At 35.3% G+C, this 19,105-nt stretch overlaps 1 protein-coding gene across 1 annotated transcript in view; it reads left to right on the plus strand.

The window, feature by feature from the left end:
• Positions 1–19,105, plus strand: part of unc5db (unc-5 netrin receptor Db) — a 261,505-nt gene that overhangs the window by 204,883 nt on the left and 37,517 nt on the right. Inside the window, exons 9-11 of the mRNA XM_056457840.1 lie at positions 3,397–3,582; positions 14,963–15,319; positions 17,717–17,801. Coding sequence (XP_056313815.1) covers positions 3,397–3,582; positions 14,963–15,319; positions 17,717–17,801 — 628 coding nt within the window. The remainder of the gene's footprint in view (positions 1–3,396; positions 3,583–14,962; positions 15,320–17,716; positions 17,802–19,105) is intronic.

The following is a 19,105-nucleotide window of genomic DNA, read 5'->3' on the forward strand; positions in this document are numbered from 1 at the left end:
TTTCTGTTGGTTTTATAGTTGGTTTATAGTTGGTCTGTTGGTTTTTCTCCATTCTGAAAACTGTGAAATATAAGGAACAAAAATGCATGTTTTTACTTGCATGTATACAAGTCAAGTGGCTGGGCCATTCCACAGCTTGATTTTCTTTCTCTGAAAGCATTCGAGAGTTTCATTGGCTGTGTTTTGGATCATTGTCTTGCTGAAATGTCCACCCTGGTTTAATCTTCATCATCCTGGTAATGTCAGATCATCCAGATGTTTGACTGAAGCAGCTAATATTAATTTACGATGACGAAGGGCAGAAGGTTGCTGAATAACTACTAAGAGATTTCATCTGCTGTCTGGGCTTTCACTGCCTTTCTACACATCCCTTTCTTCATGTGTTCAATACTTTTTTCCCTGTTTCATTTCATTTTATTACACACAACTTAAGTTGTAAACTAATTAGTTTTGTTTTCTTAGCATATATGGATTTCTTTGGTTGTTACTAACATCCGGAGAAAATTTCAAGTCAATAGCACCTTTAGATATTCGTTTTCTGAGAAAATGTTGATGTGCTCAATATTAATTTCCCCACTGTGAATTATTGTCAAAATGTATTATTATTATTATTATCATTACTAGTTGCAAAGTATAAGGTGTCGTTATCAACTTCAGAGAATTTTAAAGTGCCACTGAATGTATTGTGTCCATTTAGATGAAGGCACATGAGTGATTGGATGTGGCGTATGAACATGTGCTATATTTAGAGGAAGCAACAAGGTGCAATCATGGAATATTAACTCACCTCGTCAAGCGTATTATGTCTTAATTTCTCCCCTTGTACTATTTTAACCATATTGAGGCACTTTGCTCAACATGCTTTTAAATATGCATTAGTAGCAGGTGCTTCCTCATTGTTTCGGTGACGCAGATCTGAGACTCTTTCCTGTGCATTGATGTGTGAGCTGCGTTATAATGCTTCTAATTAAACCTATTAAAGCTGTCGCTCGATGTACATGCAATTAATTCACCTTTACCCTTGGACTCCAACTAGTTTCCAGCTTGATGCATGTAATCCTGTTCAACTTTCTGGACTGCGTCTGGATTTTTGAGATGCAGGGTTGTGGTTTTAAGCATATTCTTCCTCTCATGGCATGATTAATGTCCTCTGTGTCCTCTGTGATCTGGCCAACGGTCCCGCTGCAGAGGTCACCTGGGCCAGTGCTGTAGATGCCAGCTGAACAGATGTATCATTGCGTGGGGTTTTGGCACACCATGCTGCCAGTTATTAAAGTAGTAAGAGCCCTGGAATTCACACCTCCCAAACTGGCCTCACGTGCCAAGCAAGCAGATCTTTATACACTGCTAAACATGTGCATATTGCACCTGTTCCATTTGCACAGGTGTCCGAAAGATTTGCAACTGTAACCACAATGGCCAGCCGTGACGGATTTGAATGTTTCCCTCTCAGCGAAAATCTGTTTTTCAAACACAGTGAGAACAACTCACTTACACCAGTCTACTGTGTTAAATGAGATATATCTTATATTTGATAATTATTAATTGTTATAATTGTAAAGTTAAATGTGAATAAAATTAATATTATTATAAATCTAAATAATAAAATAAGTTAGAACAGCAATATATTTTTTAACAGAAATGTTTTTTTTTTTTCATTTGCACAAATCTACAAAACTTTTAAATTAACCATATCTTATTTTAATTTTCATAACACCATGAGCTCTATTTTAACGAGCTAGGTGCAAAGTTTTAAGTGCATGATGCCAATGCATTAAGGGCATGTTCGAATCCACTTTTAATATTTTAAGGACGCAAAACTACAGTTTTTTGGTCTAACAGGGTTGTGCTTATTCTCTTAATGAGTTATGGGTGTGGTTTGAGAATAACATGCATTAAACCAATCAGAGTCTCATCTCATTTTTTTTAAGAGTCAGTTGTGTCGCGCTATGGCGCGTTTGCTATTTACTTAGCGGACTTTAAAAAATGGAAAAACGGAACGCTTCACTAGCGAGAAAACAAGAATGAGCCTCCTCCATTCGGCCTCTTTTCTTTTTCTTTACTTTTACTCTACTCTTTCACTTTTGTGGATAAGGAAACGGCGTTGTATGCACTCCACTGAAGACATTCATATGTAACTTCATTTGTTAAGCGCAAAGATTTGTTTCAAAACTATTTCTAAATTCAGTTCTAATTTTCAGCAAACAAATAAATGAACAATAATAACGAAGTGTGGTCAAAAAAAACTGAGTTATATCACATCCTATTCTTATGCCCCATACGGTGATGCATACATCTTTAAAACCCGACAGGTTGACAAATGTAAACTTGTTTTTATTAAAATAAATATAAATATGCATATAATAAATAATACTGCTAATAAAAATAACATTATAAAAATGCAAATTGTCATGAATAAACTGAAAAAAGCCCCCCGACATGAAGAAGGTATGGAGGCTGAGGTTTTTAAATTTATGTAGAAAATAATATTTTTGTAACATTTAATCTTTTATTTAATATGTAAAGATCTTTTTGTGTATGGATGTATATCCCGTGTTTATTAAGCAATGTGTAAGCGTTTGGACCTGCATAGGTGCATAACTAACCAGGTTTTAGTTGGTCAATGGCACAGTCTATTTCAGTTCCTCAAAATAGCAACGCACCAACAATGCACCTTAACACACTTCTTCATAGATGTATAATAGGGCCCTATATTAGTAATTTTAGTTGTAATAATTATTAATAATCACATGTTATTGTTTGGTTCAACTACAAAACCATGAAATGAAACTTCATTGTAATAATAATAATAATAATAACAATAATAATAACAATAATAATAATAATAGTAATAATAATTATATTAATAATAGTAATAATATTGATAATAATAATAATAATAATAATAATAATGATAATAATGATGATGATGATAATAATAATAATAATAATAATAACAATAATAATAATAATGATAATAATAATAATAATAATAATAATAATAATAATAATAATAATAATGATGATGATGATAATAATAATAATAATAATAATAATGATAATAATAATATTAATGATAATAATAATAATAATAATAATAATAATGATAATAATAATAATAATGATGATAATAATAATATTAATGATAATAATAATAATAATAATAATAATAATAATAATAATAATAATAATAATAATAATAATAATAATAACAATAATAATAACAACAACAATAATAATAATAATAATAATAATAATATTGATGATGATACAATTATTCATATCATTATCATTATTAATATTACAGCTTATTTTAATATTAAATCATTTTTTACATTTTTCCACAGTATATTTTATTTTCCCCATAGAATCTAAGCATATGGTATTGTTTGGCAGGCATGGAGAGCTCAATGGATGTAGCGCTGTACTCCGGTTTGGCTGCGGGTGTGATCGCTGTGGTCGTCCTTATCGTGGCCATTACCCTCTACAGGAAGAGCCAGAGTGAGTATGGAGTGGACGTCATTGACTCATCAGCTCTCGCTGGAGGATTCCAGTCCTTCAACTTCAAAACCACCAGACAGGGTAAGAGTTCATTTTTGATAAAGTGGTTCAGTTAGATTCATTGATTTATTGTGATATTGAAGTCCATGCACTGTTTGTTTGCAATAAAAAAGAATGATCTTACAGCTGACCTACCAGTAAGCCACACCCCCCTTAGTTACAGTTTACTGTTACTGCTGAAGAGATTTTAAAGAATTTATATTAGCTTTAAATATGCCACATAGAGATATATTAAAGATAAATCATATTTAATAAAATAAATTTGGAAGCAGTGGTTTACAGATACACCTGTAGTGTTCCCGGTCAAAAGTGACCGCCATAGGAAATGAATGGGTATCCAGGCTATATTCATTCATTAGACACAAAACATCCCCACACACACTACCCCAACTCACTCACTCACACATTTCAGACTGAACAATGTCTTTTGCAGGTACACATCTCTTTTACTCTCTTATGTGCTGATCCTCCAGCCTGATCTCAAAAGTAAACAACTATTTTACGTTTTGTCAGTTTAGTGGCTAATTCACATGAGTTATTTCTTTCTTTCTTTCTTTCTTTCTTTCTTTCTTTCTTTCTTTCTTTCTTTCTTTCTTTCTTTCTTTCTTTCTTTCTTTCTTTCTTTCTTTCTTTCTTTCTTTCTTTCTGCCAATCTCCGTTCAGCCAATCTCTGAGTCTAGCAGGAGCACTTTTAGCATAGCTTAGCAACGATTATTTTATTATATATTAGACTGTTATTATCTCGCTCAAAAATAACCAAAGTATAACTAGTGCTAGTTCTGTGTCCATGCTCACAGTATATACCCTAAGTCACTTTTGCCTATATTAGTTGAAGGACTGAAAATTCGATCACTCAGAACACAGCACAGCATTTAGTTTGTGCTTTGCTGGTTGATAAATCATTCAGATGGATTAAAAATTCAATTTCTTTGGTCAGACCCTGTGATAGTTATTTTAGCGAACTGTCTATTAGTAATGAAACAAAGTATTTTGATTTCTGTCATCTATTGTTCATTTTGTAATTTTCAGCGCCTATTTTTATTTTCATTGCAGTTATTTTATGTTTAATTCTGTAAATTCATGTTAAACACTACTTTGAGACATTGTTCACAGGTAAGGAATGTTGAATAAAAATTTGGTGGAGAAAAATGATTTTTGTGCTAATATAAGAGCAGTTAAAACAGACCGGTCAATTTTGACAGGGAACACTAAAGTAAGGGGCAGGATGTGAACACGACAGGAGGGTTAAATGCACTAAAATACATTGCCCATATTCACTGAGAAATGGCTAAAAATATTCATTTTCAAAATGGGGTGTACTCAATTATGCTGAACACTGTAAGTGATAAAAGCAGAGTTAAAAGCATTGTCGCTTTGACTAACTGAAAACCAATCTATACATTCCTGTTGATCTTCTGAAAGTTAAATTGTCTTGTTTGGGTTTTGCAAGTTTAATAAAATAAATTCAATGTCCCATCGTCTCAGGGTTCCTCAAATCAGTGTAAGTAGTACTCCAGGCACATCTATTTACTATTTTTGTAAACACATTCAAATCAATGAGAGAGAGCTTTGGATATTCCAGTGTTTCTCTATGACACTGAAACCTAAAAATGTCTATTTTCTGGTCCCGGTGTAACTGACACTCAACTGACATTGGCTTATCTGCTGTCAAGCGGAGAGGCTTATTGTGTGTCATTTCCAAATGAAGAAATTGCTCATAAAAGCATACAAATACACTTGCAGAAAGATACAATTTTACACAAGCAGCCTCCACTAAGCCATCACACATTCTCACATACACAAATTCAAATCCTCTGACAAGTAAATGCATAACGCATGCCAACGTTGACTTCAATTCTGCCTGTTTGTCAGCTGTGTCGATAACCTCTGTTGATAAGCCACGTCTGTAGTCACATGACCCACATTTGGTTCCGCTACACGTGTCCATATTACCGCCACTGACACTTCTGGGTCAAAGAAAGTGATAGCTATCGCCTCACAGGGTAATCAATCCTGGCTGCTTGTGACAGCACAGTGAAAGGCTGTGACTAGCAGCTTGTGTTTACTGTGCTCAAGGCCTGGGATGGCAACACCCGCCTTCTGCATGCAACAGGAGAGAGGGGGATCAAGGCTCAGCTGAGCCGCATCTGTCAGGTCATCAATCCTATTTAAAAAGGCTAACTTTCTCCCTGCCTCCCGCAGCGCCTTATTCCAGCCAATCCGGTTTCCCATCAGCCTAACAAGAAAGGCCAAATCCCTGCGATTTTTATGACTATGAAATGTATGACTTTTTAAAAATTATATATTTTAGTGATTATTAAAAATAGATTATCTTTGTGCATTTTTTACTCATGTCCTGCTAATCTTTAATCAAAATAAAAATCCCTTCTCACCTGAAACCAAACCTCTCTTTTGATGGCATGTTCACCCGTGCGAGGATAAGAATGCCATTTCAGACATTTCAGTGACAGCAAACCACAACCATCCAATTAATTTCCAGTGGACAATCAAGTTTAAAAAAACTGAAGAATAAACAAGGCATGTCACTTGTATAGTTTTAAAAAGGAAAAAATGAAATGGTAAAAATGGCCACTCTAACGAAGGTAACTCTGCCTTCTATTAAAGGAGCCAATCATCATAGACTGATGATTCTCTGGAGTAGAGGTGCATGTTCGTTAAGATTCTGCAGCTTCATGGTTATGAACCATATGGGGTTACAGTAAATGAGCTATAATGTTAGCGAATACATGCCTCACATTCATGAGAAATGTATCTGCATAAAGCCTACAATCTCTATTTTTAAATTAATCAACTACATTCTGGTTTTCTAATCTTTATTGAACGAATGTGAGGTACAACCTTTCCTGTCTGACCTCATTAGTGTTTTAAAATCCCCGCCTCTGCCAATTAAACACAAATCACATGACAGCATGTCAATGCCCACAATCCTGTAAGCAAAGAGGTTGCTCTCATTTTGGGAAGAGCTTTGCCCTCAGGAATGAGTGGAAAATTACCTCCAAAGACCAGGCAAATGGTTTTGAAAAATTAGATGTTTCCCCATTCAGAGAGATAGGAGCTGCACTTGTGTTGCCCAAAAGGCATTTCAAAGATGCAGAGTGAAATGACTTTTATCAACTGCTTGTCAGTTCAAACATTCAGCACTAATCAACCAATCTAATCAGAAATCAGTGCATTTAGGAATATATACATGGTCATGAAGAATATTTGCTCAAGTACAAACCAAGCATCAGAACAGAGAAGAGAGATGAATTATGTGACTTTGAGCATGGCATAGATGTCTATACCAGACAGGCTGGTGTGAGTATTTCAGAAACTGCTGATTTACTGCAGATTTTAAGCATTATCACAACTATCTCTTGGGTTTACAGAATGGTCAGATTTTATTTCAAAAGGTCAGAGAACATTGGCCAGATTGATTCAAGCTGATAGAAAGACAGTAAAACAGTAAATCAAACCTTGAAGCAGATGAGCTGCAGCAGCAAAGATCACACTAGTAACACTCAGGTCAGCTATGAACACACCCATTTCTGATGACCACTTCCAGCAGATAATAATGTATCACAAAGCTCAAGTGATCTTATTCTGGTTTCTTAATCATGTCAATGAGTTTACAACCAGATGTCAGTCCAATTGAGCATTTTTAATGCAATATTACAGGAGATTTGCAATATAGGCTTGCATCCAACTAATCTGCAGAAACTTTGAGAGTTTCTCCTGCCAATATAGATTCAAATCTCTGAGGAATGTTTTCAGCAGCTTGTTATATTGACGCCACGAAGAATTAATGCAGTTTAAAACTAATGGGTTCTAAGTCGTTACTATCAATGTGTACCTAATAAAGTGACCTATGAGTGTGTATCACAATAGATCTGTACATCCAGACTATTGAATGTGAAAATGCAAAGAATACAGTGCATTATTTAAAAGTTTCGAATACGAATGCATTTGATGCCATTTTGCTTTGATTTTATTTCTCCCAGGGTAGGTTTTGTGTTTTTCATTATATCACTTTTCCTTTTACCTTTCTCTCTACGTGATATCCATTGCAGTTTTCTCAGTGTGTAATTATGATAAAGCAGAAGTATTCCAGCTGACTCTCTTAATCACAGGTAACAGTATGAGACTCCAGACCTTTGCCCGTCTGTCTGCTCTTGAAATCTCAGCCACTGAGTCATTTTAATCACGACTCTAATTCCAGATCTTTCCCCGCAAGGTGCCCACTACATGCCTGTTTCATTAACTCCTATCATCCTGCTGTCTCGTCCTTTCATTTTCTTTCGCCGTTTTAAAGATTTCCTGTCCCACAGTGATTATATCCTACTTCTGAAGAAATACGAGAGGCAAAAACCAATTTGTTGTGGTCGAGAATTTAAGAAGTTGAACCATTAAATTTGTCCTAATTCCTGTACATGTCTGGTGTAACTTAAATAAGCTAAGGTTTTCTTGTATAGGTAGTCATTTCAGACAACATTTCACACTAAACACACAAAAAGTCATAATTTACTGAAACTTCATGTCTACTCTTTTCTGTGGAACACAAAATAAGATATTTTGAGAAATGTTATTGGATGACAGTAGGCTCCAAAAGATGTCAAGGATCAATGCATGCGCGCTGCGCGTGATAAGAAGCAACAAGGCAATATGTTGACTTATATTACAGGCTATAGGCTACTAGAGTATATAATAATTTGGTCACACTTTATTTTGAGGGTCCGTTTATTGAATTGAAGTTACATTGCATCTACATGCCAACTAATTCTCATTAGATTATAAGTATACTGTTAGGTTGGTGTTGGGGTTATTGTAAGTTGACACGTACTTGCAAAGTTTCTTATAATCAGTTAAATGTCTGTTGAAGGAGCAGTATCAACATATATTAAGCAGACAGTCTACTAATACTCAAATGGACCATCAAAATAAAGTGTTACCAATAATTTTGTTTTTTACATATACTGTAGTATTGCATTCATTTGCATAGATGTTTTATAGTTTATAAAGCGAACGTCTCAGTTTGGTGCGGAGCTATCATGCAAAAAATCAAGTAAATCATTGGATTTGCTATTTTAAAAATGGATCTTTTATTAGAACTATTATTAATAACTGTAATTGCATTTTAACTAATTATTAATGTTTAACATTAATTAAAACAAGCATACACAAATAATAAGATGTGGCCTTGGAAGCAAATTTGTAATTTGAAATGTTCAGAGCGCTGTAGTTTAAAATGGACTAACCATCAGTTAAATTATAGTAAACTATAGTATAAAATAACACGCACAGCTGTCTAAATAAGTGAACTTTATTTATACACTAATTTCGAGAGGATCACGTGCTTATGATTGACACAGCTGGTCCTGCATTAGATAATCTAAGATTCACCAATCAGACGATTCCTAACTTATTATAAATAACCAATGTGTCTTACCTTAGTCATCTTCGTCTTTAAGAATCCCCTCTTCCACCCCTTTTCCCCCTCTTTTCTTCTATAGGGCAGCACGGAGCCCCCATGGTTAGCACTGTTGCCTCACAGCAAGAATGTCTCTGGTTCGGGTCTTTACCCAGCCAGTTGACATTTCTGTGCGGAGTTCATGTTCTCCCCATGCTAGCGTGGGTTTCCTCAGGTTCTCCGGTTTCCTCCAACAGTCCAAAGAAATGAGACATAATTAAATTGACTTAACCAAGTCAGCACCATAGACTAGCTTCAATCAGCAGCACATCCTCATAGCAACTTTAAACAGCTCGCCCTGCAAACGGGAGGGAGCCCCAGGCTCAAGGATCTAATAAGCTCAGGGCTCTCTCAGGACAGCATGCCAAACATGCTTTATTACCAATCATCAGCTAAGTGTGAACTCTTGAAATAGACTATAAAATACACAGTTGATCACTTAGACCTATTAAAATAGTATTAAAAAACTGTCCTGGAAAAAAAAACACAAGAAAGAAATTAATTTTATCAACAGGCTTTAATTTTTTAAAGGTTATTTAAGATTTTTTTTAATAAAAAAAAAAATTAGGGTTAGCCTACTAGAAAAATTTTATGCCAGAGCGGTATCTGAGTGGTATTGGTTTACCAGGCAACATGAGCAGAATGTTAACGAAGTGCTTGCTTTGGGCAGTTAGCGAGTGCACGCCTATGGAGCGGAATGCTAAGCGGATTGTCAAACCGCTCTGCTCCGCTCACATGCTCTGGCTGCTACAGTATATCAGTTCAGTATGTTACATAACTGCCCCCTGCTGGTCATGTCTTTCTTGAGTTAGACCATTTTGTGCTGTACCGCGCAGTACTGCAGCATTGTGTGTGGTCACGTTCATTCACTCGCACATTCTCAGTAGCCACATCTGTATTTCTCAAAATATATTTGAGTGTATGGACAATACCAGATGAAAAAAGATATTATTTTGTGTTCTGCAAAAGAAGGTCATAAAGTTTTAAAGCAACCCACGGGTGTGTACATAATGATGACTCGGGTAGGATTTTTGGGTGATCTTACCCTTTATTTAACATTTTTGCTAATGCAGCAGCATGTTTCCTAAATTTCACCATTTTCCACCATAATTAGTTCCAATCTGACACCTTAAAACTTTACGGGACTGCTCGAATTAATAACACAAACCTGTCATCACCCTGTTGCAAAACCTTGACCTGCCCAATTGTGGCAACTAGAAATATCCCAAACGCCTGACACCAATCAACCCAGCCTGGGGTAATTAACGATTTTCCTAAAAATAAAGACCCATTAGCCTCCTGCCTCCCACCCCTCACTGTGCAGCAGCTGGCCAGCAAGGACTAAGTGACTCAAATGTTAGAGCTACTTTGGCACCGGGATGAATCGCGGGGGCTCAGTGACCGTGTGAGTTTGCCTCGGACTAGAAAAGGTGAGAGAGCAACAGCGAGGGATGAAGACCCCCTTCCAAGAGCTGTTCTGAGCCCAAGCTGGGAGGTGGCAGATTTAAGAATTTGGAAAACAAAAAGGTCACTTAGACATGCCTCATATATCTGTGTCGGCTTGAGTAACTAGATGAATTCGTTTTAAGGCAAAGGGCAAACTCCAAATGATGTCACTGCTGAAGTAATGCTAACCGTGCTAATGAGTGTTGACAGGCTGTTTAAGGGTGTGACTGTTAACATGAGTCAGTGCATGAAAGCAACTGTTACCAATTTACTGTGACTATGAGTAGAATAACATGATAGCAACTAAGCTGGATGCTAACATGGTCTGCAGCGTACTGTATTATTGACGATGAAGACTTTTAAAAACAGGACATTACTGCATAGGTCTGTTTATGTAAAGTAAAATGGTTTAAGGTCTTCACTTATAGTTAGCAATTCCATAATTATTAGGTATGTCCAGATCTGATCACGTGATCCGAAATCAGGCCGAAATCACGTGGTTTCAGACTCGATCGGAATCACCGTTACCTTCCAATCAGGACTCGTATATGTATGTATAAATATAACTCATTATTTTATAACACATCTATAATTATGCGGTGGCACAGAGTTAGACCTTTTTCTTGACTGACACAAAGAAACAGCAATGCGTGTGGCATGGCATCATTTTGTTGCAGAGACACTATTGGTTAAATGCCGGCAAAGTAAAACATTGAAGCAGCTTGAAGCAGAAAGCGCGAGTATGTCTGTGGTCTGGAGGTATTGTTAAGTTGATGACGACAACATTGCCATAGCAAACTGTGAGATATGTAAAATTGGGATTTCCTGCCGGGTATTTTAGGCTGAGGTGCTATTTTTTTCTATTCGATTTTTTTATTTATTACTTGATTGTTCAATGTTTGTTTGTTAACTAACTTGCTAGTTGTTATATGGTAAAATAAGGTGAATTCAATAAAAAATAGGGAACATCCTGGATCTGTTTCTTCGCTCTTCTTTATTCCTTTTTTTATGTGTTATTGAAGTATCGGATCCGGTATCGGTATCGGTAAATGCTCAAAATCAAGTGACTCTGACTCAGACTCGAAGGCAAAAAAAACCTGATCGGGACATCCCTAATAATTAATAATCAATAACACATTTGAATGTGCATGGTTGTCTGGTGTTGGGTAGTGGTCAAAGGCCAGGGGTCTCAAACTTTTTCACCTTGGGGCCCACTTCTTTCTCCGATCAATTTTTGAAGACCCACCTGTCTGACATTTTCTCTAAAATGTTTGTATGAAATGCTCATTTAAACTTTCATTTGTTTTATATATATATATATATATATGTATTTGTTTTTGTTTTTTTCTTCTTTTTTATATATTTCCCAAATGATATTTAACAGAGCAAGGAAATTTTCATAGTATGTCTGATAATACTTTTTCTTCTGGAGAAAGTCTTTAGTTTTATTTTGGCTTTTTAATTTCTTAAAATCCATTTTAAGGTCAAAATTATTAGCCCCTTTAAGCTATATATTTTTTCGATAGTCTACTGAACAAACCATCATTATACAATAACTTGCCTAATTACCCTAACCTGCCTAGTCAAACTAATTAACCAAGTTAAGCCTTTAAATGTCACTTTAAAACTATAAGTACAATAACATAATAATAAAAATAAAAATAGCTAGTAAAATATTATTTAATATGATCATGGCAAAGATAAAATAAATCAGTTATTATAAATGAGTTATTAAAACTATTATGTTTTGAAATGTGTTGAGAAAGACTTCTCTCCCTTAAACAGAAATTAAACAAAAAATAAACAGGGGGGCTAATAATTCAAGGGGGCTAATAACTCTGACTTCAACTGTATGTAGAACCACAGGTCAACAGGGAGGTTGCAAAAGACCAGCTTTTGCTTTAAACTGGACTGACTGAATATCTACTTTTAAATATCTACTATTAAATATCTACTACTCAAAAATATACAGACAAATGTAAAATACAGTAAAACACCCTAAATCTTTTGAAAAGTGTCGATCTGACGGAGGTTGAGTTTGCAGCTGGATATTATTGGGAGAGCTCTGACAGGAACAGTGAACAGCTCCGCCAGAGCGTGTCTGAAGCTCATATGCAAGTTTATTTTACATTCAGTGGTAGAAACACCATTGAGCCTCGATAGATCCTCCTGTATGGTTTTGCGTCCGTTATAAAACACTCACAGGACATCAATTTTGACAACTATGCAGATATATTAAATAGTTCACACAAGAATACACAGAAAAAAAAATCAAAACTGTTTTTGCCAACAGAAAATAACCAGATTTTAATAAATCACTTTTTACATTCTGTAACCAGACAAGCTCAGATTCTAAATTGTCATCAAAAACAAGGTTGAAAAATGTCTGAATACAGTCAGAGTTCTTGCTCAACAGGGCCTGCTCAAAGGGCCACTGGTAACTTAAGCCAAATTAGCCATATGGCATGTCAACAAGCACACTCGGAAAATGATTTTGAAAAGTTGAAAAGGTCAGAGAACACTGGCCAGATTGACTCAAGCTGATTGAAAGACAGTTGAACCGTAAATCAAATAACTCCCTATTACAACTGAGGTCTGCATTTGAGTGTCTTTGAACACACAACATGTCAAACCTTGAAGCAGATGAGCTACAGCAGCAAAGACCACATTGACACTCCTGTCAGTGAAGAACTTACCTTTTTCCTGATGGCAACTTCCAGCAGATAATAGTGTATCACAAAGCTCAAGTGATCTCCATCTGGTTTCTTGAACATGTAAATGAGTTTACAAAAATCAAATGATCTTCACAGTCACCAGATGTCAGTCCAATAGAGCATCTTTATGATGCAATGGTACAGGAGATTTGCATTTTAGATGTGCATCAAACTAATCTGCAGAAACTTTGAGATGCTATCCTGCCAATATGGATTAAAACCATCTGCTTCTAATGATGTTTAACAGAGTAAGGAAATTTTCACAGTATGTTTGATAATATTTTTTCATCAAATATATCTAGTCAAATATTATTTACTGTCATCATGGCAAAGATAAAAGAAATCAGTTATTAGAGATGAGTTAATAAATCTATTATGTTTAGAAATGTGTTGAAAAAAAAACTTCTCTCCGTTAAACAGAACTTGGGGGAAAAAATTGGGGATGTCAGTCTCACACATTTTTTTTCCTTTTTCTGAAAGTCTTTATAACATAATCGTGGAGTTTTCTTTTATTGTTTGAGCAAATAAGATTGAAAATAAGATCTTTCATTATTATTATTCTTTCAACTATGACGACTTCCGCTACTGAGAAACCCAGAAATGTGAAAAGGGTCTATGTTTCCAGCAGCTTGTTATATTGATGCCACGAAGAACAACAAGCACACTCAGAAATGCGATATAGAAAGCTTCAGAAAATTAAATTAAATTCACCTTTATTTCTATAGCGCTTTTACAAAGTAGATTGTGTCGAAGGAGCTTCACATAGAAATTCAAAGTAAGACAGAAGGTTGGTTAGATAAACAGGAGCTAGACTATTTAAAGCTTTATAGGTAAGAAGCAATATTTTACATTTAATACGAAACTTAACAGGCAGCCAGTGTAAGCAGGATAAAATTGGGGTGATATGATCATATTTTCTAGACCTGGTAAGAACTCTGGCAGCTGCATTTTGTACTAGCTGAAGTTTGTTAATAGAGGATGCTGGGCAGCTAGCAAACAGAGCATTACAGTAATCCAGCCTTGAAGTCATAAAAGCATGGACTAGCTTTTCTGACGTGTGGTACTTGTTTTAGATATTAAACTGGAGCTGGTTCCTCTATTGATACGCCCCAAAACAGCATTTTATTGTTAATGTATAATATGTCCTTTGTAGTTCTACTTTTTAAGGGTAATGTTTAGTGTAGGTGATATGTTATTGTGAAATATGATAAAAACTTGATTTGTGATGCCATGATTTGTGAATCAACCAGTGTAAAGAAAAATATATTGCCACATTGCCGTTTATCTGTTTATAAAAATTAGCTTTTTAACACAAATCACTTTGAAACTGTTATAAAACATGCAAAAAGGAACATTACATAATAAAATAAATAAATAAATAAAATAAATAAAATTTTCAGAGACCTATTCTGTTTAAGCCTGGGTTGGCTAAGAGGTTAAGAAATAAAGAAAATCAACATAAATAATTTAGCTGGAGCTAGAGCATTTACTTTTCTCACATACTTAAAATTCCCCTTTTCGCTTTTGTATTTTGCCCAAGATAAGGCGTTTTTCCCTTTCCCCGCACTCTTAGAATGAATATTTTAGCCAAAACAGCAAATTAAATATTTAATACTTTTCTATTTGCACGCCTTGATTTTCAAGCCATGGTCTGCCGCACTGGAGTTGGCATGTCAGGACCTTATCTAACCACATTTTTTTTTCTTTTCACCTGTATCAATAAATCCTATAAAACACTCCAAAAATATCACAGGCTGTCTTTTCATCTCCCCAGGCAATCCACTTCTACTGAATTCCTCCATGCAGCCTGATATAACCGTCGGCCAGACCTACAGCAGCCCAATCTGCTTTCAGGACTCCATCGACAAAGAGCTCTTTGACCCCTTGCCCGACAAGGTCAAAGTTCAGAGCTCCTTTATGGTTTCACTAGGTGTGGCAGACCGGGCCGAGTACCACGTGAAAGCCCATCCACAAACCCTCCCTGCAAACCTTCACCCGAACTACAGCATGGTAGAAGGAAAGAAGATGGCTACAATGGCTCCCAATGGACTTCAAACAACCGGGAAGATTCAGTTGAAGACAAGCGCTCTGTTTGGACACCTGGGTGGCCGATTAGTCATTCCAAATGCAGGTGAGAGAAAGTATGGGTTTGTAATAGATTTAGGTTATTTTATTTTTTATGGAATAACAATCATGATGGGAAGTAACCTTAAGGCCTCAATATACTGGACTTTTTTGATTCATTCATCTTTGTTCTCCGCTAAGGGGGAAAAGGGAGTTTGGTGTACCTGTGATTGTACTGTTTGAGCAAAACATGCTGATGCCATCTGCTCAAAGTGTTTGGATGAATACAAAAACATGAGATGTGATGATAAAATAAATATACAACTAAGGTTACAATGATGAGAAAACAGCAGTTATGAATACATCTGATTTTAGCAATACATTTTGGCAATTCACTACTCTCAATCAGTCGCAATGTTTTGGATTTCTTTAAATAACATGTGGTTAAGGTTTTAAACATGTATAACATCCATGTTGAATTAAAATTACACTTCAGTTAATATGGTAAATTACTACAGTATTTTATGTGTTTACTCTCAAAATGGGTGTAGAAAAATTAAATAAGATAGTTCCTCAGAACCACACCTACTCCAATGAACTCCTATGAACCAATAGATGTTGAAATGTTTTTACCAGAAAGTTCACTTTGTCAAGCTGTTTTTTGATGATGAATTTTGTCTGTACCTGATTTTCTTCAAAATGATATCACAAAATGCATTTTTTGAATGTACATCAAGCCTTTTAAAAGAAATTTACAGTCCAAAATTAAATTGTCATCATTTACTCACCCTTCACTTGTTATAGAGTTGTTAGAGTTTCATTCTTCTGCTGAACACAAAAGATATCTTAAAGAAAATTGGAAACTGGAAGCCATTGATTTTCACTGTATTTTTCCTACTATTTATGAAAATGGCCATGGGCTTACGACATTTTTTAAACTATCTTCTTTTGTGTTCAACAGATGAATGAAGCTCTAAAACAAGGGTGTTATAGCATTATGACAGCCCTCAAAAGGCCATTTATAACCATAACACTATGATTTGTAGTACTACTCCTTAACATACTGTTACATACCTTTCTCTTTATTTAATTACAACATATTAAAGTAACAAATAAATACATGCATTTGCATAAATGCAAAAGAAATATTACTTAATTGGGTTATTTCAACATGAATACAGGTTAACATTTTTCAGGTTAAGGAACCCTCATTACTCCAAAGTCAATAACAAAGACAAACATCATCAGACGTCAATTACCTTTCTTTAAAACGTTGTCAGATTTAAAATAAGCAGAACTATGAAACTCCAATCACTTTGAGCTGGATTGTACAAACATACATGCATTATGGAAACGTTTGTTTATAGTCAATATATGATATAAAGCAAGATGGACTTTTATTATAATGCTGGATTCACAATCATTACACTGTCATTTGCAATGACTTTGCAATCTACTCGCATGAATACTAATTCACATTTGCTGTGAATCATATGCTTTCACGGGCCACATAAAATGACATGGCAGGCCGTATTTGGCCCATGGGCATTGAGTTTGACGTGCTCTAACAGGTTTTTAACAAGTGGAGAGTCAGTAAATGGTGTGTAAAGCATGAACTTTTCCTTTAGACTACACAAGCCAGTTACAGTCAATCATACTTTTAGCAATTAGTTCAAATTAAATTCACCTAAAAATGGAAATCATTGATTCACCATCATTTACTTCCAAACCCACAAACAGTGGCTTTAGTAACTGTGAACAATATGTGAATTATTAGTTTTCCTTAATCATCTGTTTGCATCTAATAAGCGCTCAAAAAACAAATGTTCTCTTTTGGCTGATGCGTGTAAAGGTCAACAATGCACTGAACCCACTCTCTCGGGTCCTTGTGTTGAAGGGTCCCTAAGGCCAAAGAAAAACACTTTGTCCCACATCATATTCAGGCCAACTATACAGAATGAGATTTAAATATTTTACAAAAAAAAAAAACACAAGTACTGTTATTTATGAGTGCCATAAGGAAATATAAGGAGACCACAAAACACAAGTACAGTTATTCAAATTGTGAATCTCATTCCTCTGAATAGAACTCTATCTACTGTATATGAAGTCTTTGCTAATCTTGGAACTACATTACAATCAACTAATCAGATTTGAGGGATATTTAAACAACTTTTAGACTTACATGGGATATTGGCTTGTATACCTTTTTTTTCAGATTTTAGTGGTAATTATGGCTATGTTTGGTCTTTATGGTAGGACTATTCTGTTTATTAAACATATTTTTTGACAAGAATGTTGTTGACTGGAATAATTTGGTTAGGAAGAGTATTTGTCTGCTGTAAAAATATGTATTACTTTCTTATTAAATGCTCGTTTTGACAATAATTGCATGTATTATAGGAATAAATGTGTTGTATAGCTGCATATAATTGGTGTCTCAGTAATGGTGTTGGTTTTCTAGGAGTGAGCTTGCTGGTTCCTCATGGGGCAATTGCTGATGACACCTCTTGGGAAATGTACATGCTCATAAATCAAGGAGAGACTAGGTAAGACTGTACACTGACACAGCTGTATTGTGTTCATATTTCTTGTTCAAGTATTTGTATTACTTAACAAAACAACAACAACTTAAAAAAAAACATTAAGAACAAAACAACCTTTTAAATTGTTTTATAAAGGCACCCAATTCAAATGTCTGTTCTTCAAGACTGAATGTTAGAAAAGAACAGTTGGCCTCCACGCACACGTTCAAATTATAGACTTTTTCATAGCTTGTTTAATTTATGTAATCCACTTATTATGCTGAAAGAGACACAGATAAAAAATCAAATAGCAAAAATAGTTTTGGGGTATGTGTATAGACTTTGTGAATACTTTGCTTTTAATGTTGAAAACCACATTCTTTTGATTCATTTGGTTAATTTGAGGAAACTGCACATTTCATTTAGGCTTCTTTTATCTTTTATCAAGGGCACACCTTAATAAAACATGTTCTTGCTGTATGACGACATAAATGGCCACTTGAACCAGTGGTTGTAATATATGCATTTAGAATAGCTAAAGAGGCGTTGTACAATAACAATTATAAACAATACTGTAGAGTATTGTTACTGTACTTAACCATGTGTCATTAAATCAACCTTAAGTCTAGTTTACACACTGATTTTTTAACCGCACTGCTTTGAATGTTTATATAAGATGCTTCTGTTTTATATAGTTACACATTAGATATCTTTGGACACTCTTAGTACCAATTTCAGCTTGTAACGATAGCAGAACCAATTTTATTGCTTAATAGTAATCTTTTTATACGGTTTCTTAAAGACCCATATGGTGGCGCTCATATGGTGGAGCTCGCTGTTTTGAGCCTCGGCTGCGTCAGTTGGCGTTTCTGTGTGGAGTTTCCATGTTCTCCTTGTGTTCGCGTGGGTTTCTCTAGGTGCTCCGGTTTCCCCCACAGTCCAAAGACATGTGGTATAGGTCAATTGGGTAAGTGTATGGGTGTTTCCCAGTGATGGGTTGGAGCTGGGAGTGCATCCGCTGAGTAAGACATATGCTGGAAAATTTGGCGGTTTATTCCGCTGTGGCGACCCTTGATCAATAAAGAGGCTAAGCCAAAAAGAAAATGAATGAATGAATGAATGAATAAAGACGCCATGTGGGCGTGCAACACCTATTAAGTGGGGTGCAAGAACCTGAGGCGTGCACTCGAGTAAATTATGGTAGTGTTTTTTATGCATTAACTAGAGTCAATCTGATTAGTCCCATGGCTAACTAAGTACCTGTTGTAAAGTAAATAGGTACCTGTTAATGCGATCGAGTAAATTGTATTGAAAATGGACCTGTGGCT

Source organism: Danio aesculapii, chromosome 5 (genome assembly GCF_903798145.1).
Source record: "Danio aesculapii chromosome 5, fDanAes4.1, whole genome shotgun sequence".
NCBI lineage: Eukaryota > Metazoa > Chordata > Actinopteri > Cypriniformes > Danionidae > Danio > Danio aesculapii.